Raw genomic sequence first — 12151 nt, 5'->3', positions numbered from 1 at the left:
AATCTAATATATTGCTACAAACAGAGGTGAAAGTAAGGCAGTGCACCTTGGTGTGATGCTCTGGCAAGAAGCTATCTGCCTGGGGAGTTTGTCAGAAGGAAGAGGTGGGGCACATTTCCAGCTGGGGCTCTCCTGCAGGCTGCCACACTAAACAGCAGGCAGGTGAAAGGGGCTGGCTGGGGGCTTTCCCCACACCAGTCGGAGCAGCCACAGCCCTGAGCTCCTTCCCCAGGGTGTCCTTTAGGGAGGGCACAGGAGGTTGCAGTCGCACATACTGGAACACGGCTGCTCTTCTTTCCCTTCCCATGACTAGCAGGGAGTGAGGGGACAGTGCACAATCAGGGAGCAAGGGAACAAGAGCAAAAGTCCTGGTACGTGCAGCTGCAGGCCTCCCCCTCCCCCGGCAGTTTCTTACAGGTACTGTCCTATCACACACCCCAGTCTCCCTGCCCTGAGCTCCCCTCCCCAGGGGACTGCAACATGTAAGAATTACATAAAATGTTAATTCTATTGAGGGCAGGGGAGAGAGAGGGATAGCTCAGGGGTTTGAGCATTGGCCTGCTAAACCCAGGGTTGTGAGTTAAATCCTTGAGGAGGCCATTTAGGGATTTGGGGCAAAAATTTGTCAAGGGTGGTACTTGGTCCTGCTGTGAAGGCAGGGGACTGGACTCAATGACCTTTCAATTGATATAGGTAATCTCCATTTATTATATTAAGAAATTTAAGTTACTTTCACCCCTGGCTACAACACAATATAACCTATTTTAATCTAATCTCCATTAAACTTCAATATTTGTTGACTGTCAATGAGCTTTTTTTATCTCCATATGCAAGTGGACTTCCTCTCTTTCACTCAAGATAATTAGCAAGCAACACCCATCTTTAATATACAAACCTCTCAGGTATGCATGAGGAATGCTGAGATGTGTAAATCAAACTCTTCAGATTTTCAGAAAATATATTGCTTAAGAACATAAGAATGGCCATACTGGGTCAGACCAATGGTCCATCCAGCCCAGTATTCTGTCTTCCCAGTGGCCAATGACAGGTGCCCCAGAGGGAGTGAACTGAACAGGTAATGATCAAGCGATCTCTCTCCTGACATCCATCTCCACCCTCTGACAAACAGAGGCTAAGGGCACCATTCCTTATCCATCCTGGCTAAAGTTTGCACTGATGTGATTGCAAAGTTTACATTGATGTGATTGCAATGACTCTTTATAACCTATGTACTGAGCAATACTAATATATCAATTTTATTTAGATGAGTATCCCAGCGCATATTTCCTAAAGTTTGTTTCACATTTTCTTTGAAATCAATGAGAAGCTCTCTTAAATTTTGCATCCCAAAGCCAAATTTACATATCTTAGCACAACAGAAAAGGATACAGAAAAAGCTAAAAGTAAAGACAGATCAAAATAATAGACAAATTCTCATTTACTGTGATTGTACAGCATCTAGCACAATAAAGCTCTGATTTGGTTGTCTTATAGGTACTACTGCAATGTAAATAACAGCAAATCTGTACATGAAGTTACAGAGGAAATAAAAGTGTTAATCATAATCTACAAGTGTTATCATCAAGGACTAAGAACAGAAATATAGTTTACTTGACAATAACACTCTTCCTAGTTTCATCGTTTTCTCTTTCATATCTTACATCTTGAGAGCCCGCTCAGGGAAAAAATTGCCCTCACCTCTTAGTTAATATACCTAGTAGTCCCTAATTAACTTTAACATTTTATGTAATTTTGTGGTACATATTCATCAGCTTTTCTACTGTGTGAACAGAATGTACCATGTTCTCTTCAGCAATAAGTAACAGAGGTAGCTCCAAAATAAATGCAAGATGAGATCCAAAACTTCACTATACTGTCCCACTATTGTTGTAAAGGATACAATATTCAATTTAATTTTCTTTCATCACATTCACACAAAGAAACGGTGTGTTATGTGCACAATCCCAGCCAAGAAAGTTGAGGATTGTGATGAGTGTCTGGTGAGAAAATTTTTGAACAGTCTTCACACTGCATTAATAAGAAATGTCCCATCAATTAAAAAGGGGCATAAACACAGATGATGAAAAATTATTTTTAAATTAAAGTGAATACTTTAAGATTATTTTTTCAAACTCTATTATAACCTCATCCGTTTCAGTGTAAAACTTTTTATTTCTAATTTAATATTTTTTGTTTTCAGCCATTTCTAAACTAAATGCTGCAACTTTTTATTTTGAAACCAGATTTTGTTTCAAAATGAAGTTACGTTTAACAAAAAAGAATTAAAAACCCTGAAAACAACTTAGAACAAAATACACCCAAAATACACTTAGTTTAGAGTCCAATGAAATATTTTGTTTGAATCCTAGGAACATTTTTCTGGGCTTTTGTTTATTTTTGGTGAGAAAAAAAATCAATTTCAGTTTGAATAGAGCCAATTTTCTTCTGGATTTTTCAGTCAGTTTCTCAAACAAACAAACAAAAAAACCAATTATTTGCTCAGCTTTGTCCATAATACTATCCATGAAGTTTGCAAATGATGCTGTCAGCAATCATTCTATCTAAATGCTAAAATCAGTGGCCTTACTCCACACTGTAAAATTCATGAGTTTCCAGATTACACCTCTGAGTTACTTTGCACAGTTAATGTAATGGAACAGGGAGGTTTGCTGAACCATGAACATGATAACCAACCTGTCAAAGGAACGACCAAAGGAAGACTTGTTAATAGGAAGGTCCCTTGTGAGATGCCAAAGCACTGCAAACTTTGCATGAGCTTCCATCCTTATTTTCTATTGAACAAAGCATAGATTAGATCACATTGATTATCGTTCTAGCAAATCAGCAAAAAGAAACCTAGACAAGAATGTAAATGATTATATTAAATTAACATTACAAACCTCTTAAAAGAATCACTATTTCCAGTTCACTATATAGTTATTTGAATGCTTTAAAAGATTACTGTACCACGTTTCTAGACCCATAATCGTACTTGTCTTGAAAGATGATTATTTTCCCCCTTTTTGAGCTTGATTTTCCAATTCCCCAAGTGTAGGATGAAAAGGAACTCAAGATACCAATGCACATTTTTATTGATTTTAGAAAATAAGGTGTAAATTTGACAGGTTCCCAATGATTCAGAATATTTCAATCCCAGTAAAATATAAGTACATAATTAAGCACAGCCTATTAATAACTGATCAGCAGATGAACACTATGAAGAAATGGAAACATGATTTTAGGTCAGATTCTCCATTTTCTTGGTTTTGTAAAAGATGGTTTTTTATTACCCATCCGTAGAGGCAAGAACAGATTATCATTGAAAAAAACTATGTACAATTTAAAAAAATAACAAAGACAAACACATTTCTTAGCAGTCACAGCAAAGATGACAGAAATGAGAGATTAGGAGAAAAGATACAGAGCTCAGCTTGTGAAAAAGATAGAAATCATTGTCACAGAAGTGGTACTTTAAAATCATGGTACTTTAAAATCATGGCATTAACGTAATGGACAGCAAAGGATTAGGATGAGAGGGAAAGCTAAAGTGTGTTATCAGATGGCTTAGTTAATTGATTAGATGCCAGCAGACAATGTTCAAGAATAGGTAGCATAGTCCCTGGGTTTTGTAGGACCCATACAAATTGTTCACAGTAGATGATTTCTAGTGACTGCTCTTTATATCAATTCTTAATATGGTGTCAAAATAGAAGTTTTAATTGCTTTAATTCTTTGTTGTGGCTGATCAGGGACACTTAATGACATCCATAAGGACTCACATCCCATTCTACTATAGAACAAACATATGTGAAGGGGATGCCTATAAAAATGAAGCGGATTCAGGGCCTAATGTACAAACTGTGAAATGGCTATAGAACTTGACAAATAAATCTTGGCAAGCAGAATAGCTTCACTAAATAAAGAAATAGGTAAGGACTGCTTTCCAGTATGTGAGCACTTACAGCTGGCAGATGAAGAAACACAAGATGTAAATAAAATCTTTAGATGCTTTAGAAAAATACATACAGGCAGTCCCCGGGTTACGTACAAGATAGGGACTGTAGGTTTGTTCTTAAGTTGAATCTGTATGTAAGTCGGAACTGGCGTCCAGATTCAGCCGCTGCTGAAACTGACCGCCAGTTCTGACTTACATACAGATTCAACTTAAGAACCTCAAGTTTCCCCAAGTCAGCTGCTGCTGAAACTGATCAGCGCTGATTCCAGGAAGCCTGGGGCAGAGCAACTCTGCCTCGGGCTTCCTGTAGTCAGCGCTGGTCAGTTTCAGCAGCGGCTGACTTGGGGACGCCTGGGGCAGAGCAGCTGGGGTGCTGCTGGGTTGCTCCAGTAGCACCGCTCCTCGGCGCTACTGGCCCAACCCTGGCTGAATCAGGACCTGGGGCAGAGCAGCTGGGATGCTGCCGGGTTGGCCCAGTAGTGCCCAGAGCGGGCGCTGCAGGACCAATCCGCAGCGCCCCAGCTGCTCTGCTCCAGGGTCCAAAACAAAAGCCTGGTCTGCTGGGGGGGGGGGTGACACACACTAGCCGCGACCCCCCCCCCAGCAGACCAGGGACAAGGGGAGCAGAGCCGCAGCGGCAGCGGGGTGCCGCGCCTCTGAGGCTTTGCTCTGGCAAAGCCTCAGAAGCGCGGGAACCCGCCCGCTGCTGCCGCTTGAGTCCCGGTGCCTGTGGTCTGCTGGGGACAGTCCCCAGCAGACCACAGGCACCGGGACTCAAGCGGCAGCAGCGGCGGGTTTCCGCGCTTCTGAGGCTTTGCCGGTCTCCAGCAGACCAGGGGCACCGGAGCAGCTTACGAACGGGGCTTTCTCGCCCTGGAGCTCGCAGGTAGCAATCCGCTACCTCGACCTCCAGGGTGAGAAAGCCCCGTTCGTAAGTGCGGATCCGACGTAAGTCGGATCTGCGTAAGTCGGGAACTGCCTGTATGCCTAATTTTTTAAATATATGAGAAGTATATTTTCCATACATGTGATCAAAATGAAACTCAAAGCAACCAAGCCTAACAGTTAACATTATGATGCAACTCTGCCACACTTACAGACAAATCATATATGTTGTAGGCATGAAAAACATTCAAGTCAGAACACATATGTTGCAACAACAAAGACTGGAACTTAATGCTGCTACCTATTGCAGCAGTGAATAAAATCAGAAACATTTACAAAAATTAAAAACTTTAGAAACGGTGTAAGATATACCATTACACAAAGAAAGGCAAGAAATACATATATTTTTCAATCACCTGGGTGGTAGGAATATTTCACTGGAAGGGTGGTGAACCACTGGAATAGATTATCTAGGGAGGTGGTGAAATCTCCATCCTTAGAGATTTTTGAAGCCAGGCTTGACAAAGCCCTGGCAAAGAAATTTACTTAGAGTTGGTTTGCTTAGACCAGTGAGTCTCTTCCAACCCTAATTTTCTATGATTCTATGATATCTGTCATTACATGCTGTGAAGTTAACTTTGCCTTGCACGGAATTCCAGAGACTTATTAAAGATAATGGACCTCAGTTTGTAAGGTGTGACAGGATATTCTATAGGCTTCATGAAAATATACTTCTGATATCTCAGATATGCTTGATGCAAGATGGCACATATAACATATTGGAAAGGTTTTAATTTACTGACTATGGTTATCCCATTTGTATGCCTGTATCATATCTGTAGATGAAGTTAGCAGGATAAACCTGGGTATCTTTAATTTCATATTTGCTCTTTTGGGCAGCACCCACTGCTGATACTCCAGGTACAACAATGAAATAGGCCAAAGAGCTGATGGACCATAGATAATAGACCAGGGACAATAGAAAATAATGTCTTTCCCTTATGCAAATCCTATTTAAGAGTGGGGGGATGAGGTAATCCTAGCAATCCCCAGATACCGCACTCAAGATAACTGGGGGAACTAAGTCATCTAAAGCTAAACTGGGGAAAAAACTGGACCCACGATGGAAGGGCGTATGGCCTGTGAAGATTATTAGTACCACATTTAGAGTAAGATCTTGTATGTAACGAGTTTCTTTAGTGTATTAAGCTTAGCTTGCATATTTTATTTTGCTTAGTAACTTACTTTGATCTGTTATCCCATGCAACTACTTACAGCCTATCTTTTAAAATTTAATAAAATCACTTTTGTTTAGTAATAAACCCCATAATTTTTACCTGGGGAAACAAAGAGCCTATGCCAATCTCTTTACACTGAGAATAGGGAAATTTCATGAGCTTAAATTGTATAGTTCTCTATACAGCACAAGACAGATTTATCTAGGGTTCAGCTCCCAGAAGGGCTGTATATTTGAGTGCTAGCAAAAGGTCTCACACTGTACTGCTTTCAATTTGTGTCTGCAGCCTTGGGAGTATGGCTCCATCCTTGTATATTGGTTGAAGCAGGCTAGAGACCTACACTCAACAGGTGTGTCTAGACTACAGGGTTTGGTCGACAAAAGTTGGCTTTTGTCGATAAAACTATACCTGCATCTACACTACCGCCACATTCTGTCGACAGAACGCGGCAGTTTTGTCGACAGCGGTAAACCTCATTTTATGAAGAATAACGCCTTTTTTCGAAAGTACTCTTTCGAAAAAAGGCACTATTGCATGCAAACTGTGCTTTTTCGAAAGAGAGTGTCTAGACTCTCTTTCAAAAAAAGTGGCTTGCTTTGTTGACAATACTGATCATAGTCTATATGCTCTTTTTCGACAGAGGCTTTGTCAACAGTATCTGTTGACAAAAGGCATGCTGTCTAGATGTAGCCAACAAGACAGAGTTACAGGGGAAGCGGGCTCAGTGGTGCTTCAGCACATCCGGTGACAGTGCAAGGGAGTCCTGACCTGTCACATCAGGAATTTGCAAATCATGCAGCAGAATTTGAACATATCACACCCTAAAAGCAAAGCAAAAATAGCTGCCAAGATTACCAAGAAACTGCTAAACATGGTGTATTGTTATAGTAAAGACCTATGGGCAGCAATAATGGATTGAAGAAACAAATCAACAGAAAGCCAGGGCACCAGACCAGCACACAATCTCACCTCACACCACACACACTGATTACTGCCTGCAGCAAATGAATGTTTGAAGCCAAAAACAGCAGAAAAGATCATAGAAAAATTTAAGTGGCAACAGCAAGCCAAATATTACTATGACAATGGTAGAAAGAGCTCCCTGAACTTCTAGGAGGACAGCCAGTAAGAAGTGCAAACAGCATCTAATGACAGAGACAAAAGATGGAAGGGAGGGATTAAGAGTAGCACCAAGTTTTGAAAGGATTAGATTTTTTAGCACTACATTTCAATTTCTCTGTTCACACACAAACAGAAAAAACATATTTCCACTGATAATCAAAATCTGCAGATCGGCAAAAGAAGAAAAACATTTTTGGAGAACTTAAGAGTTTGATTTAGGGGTACTGTATTTCCTTTGTACATTTTGATGTGATGTTAACAAATCGTGTTTTAACAATTATACAGTCTGACTACTTGTTGAACCTCAATGTTTACTTTTTTAAAATATTGTCTGACTGCCCCATAATTTTCCACACCTCTAAAAGTTTAAGCAGACAAAAATTGAAAAATTATTTATTTTTAAAGCCCTGCAAATCTGCAGATATCTGCTTTATATGTGCAGGTATCCACCTCCACAGATATGGATTTGAATATCGGCAGCTCATTTTTGCCAATATGGATACAAATTTTGTATCCACATAGGGCTTTATTTATTTTAAAACCTCTATATTTTCCATAGAAATTTTACAAAATCTAATTGTAAAAGCCTAGTTGTAACCAGTAGAATGCAGACATCTTTGCTACCCCAACTGTTATTTCCTACAAGCAACTCTTGCTCTCAAGAGTTGACCCAGGTGAGTTCTAAACAACAGTGCAGTTTCAGAGCAAACTGGCAATGATTTTGAGGGTAGTTCACCTATTAGAAATGGCCAAGAATTGGAAAACATAATGCCACAAAATATAATGGCACAGAAATCTCTTAAGGGCAAATAGCAGGAGAAGGGAGGGACTCTGGGTAGAACAAAGTGAAAGGGATGAAAAGTTGCTTAGTCACGTAAACAACTATAATAGATAACTGTGATTGCTCACTTTCTATTCTAGGAAGAGAGATGTTACACCAGGGGCTCTCAAACTATAGGTCAGGACAACTACATTTTAATTTGAATGGGGTCATCAAGGCTAGTGTTAGATTTGCTGGGGCTTAGGACTGAGGCTGAAGCCAAAGCCTGAGCCCTATCACCTGGAGTTGAAGCTGAAGCAGCTACCAGAGCTGTAGGCTTGTTCACTCTAGCGCTTTACAGCACTGTAACTTGCTGTGTTTGCTGTAAAGTGCCAGTGTAGACTTAGCCCTAGGTTCAATTCTACGCTTTACCATAGATTTCTGTATGATTTTGGTTTAGTCATGAAATCTCCCTGTACCTTAGCTCTCCATCTGAAATATAGGGACAATAACACTTCCTCTGCCTTACAGACAGATTGTGAGGATAAATTAATAAGTGGTTATGAAGCACTCAGCCACTACCATATTGAGATTATAAATTAATTAGATAAAGGGACAGATAGGAAAGGGGACATGAAGATTTGTAAGCATTTACAATTTTATGAACATATTAGAATACTTTATAGATCAGTGTGTATATGTGTGTGCACACATACATGAAATACCTCAAACTGACCTATGAGCCATTAAGTCCTTTATTCACACATGCCACTTTATTGCTACGTTTCCTGATAATTTCTTTAACTCACCTTTTAATAATTATACAAACAGGTGGGAAGATTTACCTTGTCTCTGTGGGTCAGTTGCTGACTTATAACATCCTCACAAATGCTAGAAGATGGAACCAGGTTGTGTAACTGGTAAAAGAGCTCCACACTCTTCTGATGATGTTGAGGAGTTCCATCACCCAACTGGTCCCACAGAGTTAAAGCCACATGCTTTGTAAATGAAAATATGCTTTAAGTCAATGAATATCTTACATTTTTCTGAAGAATTACTAGTTTTATAAAATGAAAGGGACATATGCAGTGTCAGAGAAAAACATGAACAACCTGGACAAATTACGTGATTATATATATAGCTTATATCTATACAAAAAACCAAACAAAACCAAACAAACTCTGCAATACCCTAATGTATAATGTTCCATAACATTTAACTCTGAGGATGCAGTACTTAATAGTTAACTTTCATAAACTACAATATTTCAATACTATGCTAAGTAACTACCTACTACAGAAGTGACGAGGAGTCCTGTGGCACCTTATAGACTAACTGAAGTGTAGGAGCATAAGCTTTCGTGGGCAAAGACCCACTTCGTCAGATGCATGTAGTGGAAATATCCAGAGGCAGGTAAAAATATGCAGGCCAGGATCAGGCTGGAGATGACGAGGTGGATCCAATCAAGGAGGATGAGGCCCACTTCTAGCAGCTGATCTGGAGGTGTGAATTCCAAGAGAAGAGGGAATTCACACCTCCAGATCAGCTGCTAGAAGTGGGCCTCATCCTCCTTGATTGGATCCACCTCGTCATCTCCAGCCTGATCCTGGCCTGCATATTTTTACCTGCCTCTGGATATTTCCACTACATGCATCTGACGAAGTGGGTCTTTGCCCACGAAAGCTTATGCTCCTACACTTCAGTTAGTCTATAAGGTGCCACAGGACTCCTCGTCACTTTTGCAGATTCAGACTAACACGGCTACCCCTCAGATACTTGATACCTACTACAGAATATTCTTTTTCTGAGGATTTTTTATGACATCCTATATCACAAGGGTGGAGCTAGCATAAATTATCTAATATAGCACTTATGTAAAATTATTTGTGATAAATAATTTAAAAACAGATCACATTCTATAACTTATTAGTATTATTATTATCTTAGTTAAACCACTATCTACCTGGAACATTTTCCCTCAGGTTCATGTCTTGACTACCTGTTACATCATCTTCTCAAGTCTGGTAACTCACTTCTTTTACTTTCCAAAAGACCAATTCAAATCAGCTGTTGATACCTACACCTTGTGGAACACTTGTAGTAGCAGTAGCAGTAGCTGAATATTTTAACTTAAACTATGCAACAGAAAATTGCAAATGTCATATGACCCAGTAAGAAAACTTTATTCCATAACATAAGAAAGTATAAGAAACATAAGGCTGTTAAATATGGACTTGGAAAAAAAGTGAGTTTTCTGGATGCTGTAAACAGAGTCTAGAGAAACTAACTCAGATGAAATAATGCATGGGCTGTAAGATGTTTACTGTACCTTGAAAAAATCTGTCTTTTCAACCATATATCTCAGGTTCCCTTGAGTAAGAGGAGGCCTGATAACTACAGCAACTCTTCCTTGGTTTGGACTCAGGGGCTGTGCAGTTTCCATACTGTTAACGTTTTCTCCAGTGACAACAGCAACAGACTGAGTCAATCCAACCAAGTCCATTACCAGAGAAATAGCAACACCTTGAACACTAAAATCACTTGCTTGTCTACAAGCATTCATAAGTGTCTGAAGCCACAATGGAGGCTGTACTTGTTCACAGTCTGAAACGAAAATCAAAGGAAATATTTTCCATTATAAGTGAAATTGTCTTACAATTAGTTTTTCTTCCATTCTGTATACCTACCATACCTCATAACTCTCCTGCATTCTTTTAATTTCTATATTTGTAACCCTATCTTGCAATATTTATATGAGAAAATGATTTGTACTGTCAGTAATTCTCTCTTTTAAATAAAGTTGGTAGATAAAAATAATTCAAATGCCACAATTCCATACTTTCTTCTTAAATTATGTAAACTTTATAAAATACATACTAAAATGTGATATTACTATATTAATGTATATAGTACCAAAAGATGTATATAGCATTTTAGATCTAACCAAAGTATCAAACAAATATAATCCCAAAAACAAACAGCAGAAGACAACTCACTGAACACGATTATTTTCTTATGTTAACAATAAATAAATGCAATAAATTCTTATGGACTATAATTTTTCCTCTATTCCATGTGAGATGAACACAAATTGTCCTGCTTTCAACATGACACTGCATTAGATCACTATATTTTACAAAAGTGTAAAAGTCCTAGTACTGCTAAGTCAGTTTCAGTATCTTTCTTACGAGGGATGTGAATGGTTAACCACTTACATCTTATCGGCTGATACTTACAGATTATGGTTAAGCAGTGGCTGGAGCAGTTCCTAGCCTGCCATGGGTAGAGGGCTGCTCCAGCCCTGTGGAACCTGGCCCAGCGAACTGTGGGCAGAAGCATTCCAGTCTGGCCCCCGTCCACTCTTATCCAATCAGTTAACCAGCTAAATATAATGTTTAACTGATTAACTGATTAACCAGGATATTACATCCCTAATTATGACCTTTGATATCAAAACCTAATAAGAAGGGAAGAAGAGAAAACCTATTATTTGCAATCTGAGTTCAATGTATTTCACAATTTTAGTTGAATGTATCTTCCACCTTTAGAGAGGGCTATATTATGCTACAGTACACATTGCTTTTATTTGTTCTCCTGACATAATTTCTTCAGGAAATTATCATAAAAGAAACAATGAATATAATTTTAAATTTTGTTACAGAGATAACTCCATGGTTTATTTTGTCAATTTCCAATAAATTTCCACAAAAATTACTGAGATACAATGCAACGTTCATAATGTGAATTGGACTCAAGTAAAAAAAACTAATCAGAAACTGAGCATTAGTTAGATTTTACACAAATCTTAATTTACCTACTCACATTCTCCCTTCATTCTCATGAAGTGATCATGAACTAATGCAGTTTAAAAAGAATGGATAAACAAAAACACGTCTGCAAATAAGTTTATAATTAGGATCCTTGACCTCAAAAGTGAAAACTTAAAAAAAATTCGGAGAATTAGTGAAGAAGTAGACTGGCCTGAAGATCTCTAGGATTTGAATGTGGAGGAGAATTAGAGTTACTTTAAGTCAACATTGCAGAAGCTACCAGAAGCCTGTATCTAGCAAGGAAACAAACTCATAGAGAAGGATTGTGACCAAACTAAGCATCTCAAGTAGGTTAAGAGAAAGCAAAAAGCCTACAAGGAATGAAAGACAGGATGGATCAGAAATGAGAATACGGAAACAG

General features: G+C 38.9%; 1 protein-coding gene across 4 annotated transcripts in view; it reads right to left on the bottom strand.

Moving 5' to 3' along the window:
* Window positions 1–12151, bottom strand: part of DOP1A (DOP1 leucine zipper like protein A) — a 110759-nt gene that overhangs the window by 35783 nt on the left and 62825 nt on the right. For all 4 annotated transcript variants that reach the window (XR_012902590.2, XM_014569949.4, XM_075923817.2 and 1 more), the window contains 3 exons: window positions 10290–10564; window positions 8806–8958; window positions 2695–2792 (listed from right to left, as the gene is read on the bottom strand). Coding sequence is in view for 3 of the 4 variants with exons in the window: in XM_014569949.4 (XP_014425435.3) it covers window positions 2695–2792; window positions 8806–8958; window positions 10290–10564 (526 nt within the window). In the remaining variant the exon portion in view is untranslated. The remainder of the gene's footprint in view (window positions 1–2694; window positions 2793–8805; window positions 8959–10289; window positions 10565–12151) is intronic.

Source organism: Pelodiscus sinensis, chromosome 3, assembly GCF_052426305.1.
Source record: "Pelodiscus sinensis isolate ZL-2025 chromosome 3, ASM5242630v1, whole genome shotgun sequence".
In the NCBI taxonomy this organism is placed as follows: Eukaryota; Metazoa; Chordata; order Testudines; family Trionychidae; genus Pelodiscus; species Pelodiscus sinensis.
The sequence above is the reverse complement of the archived record's forward strand: the minus strand, read 5'-3'. Positions and strand labels throughout refer to the sequence as shown.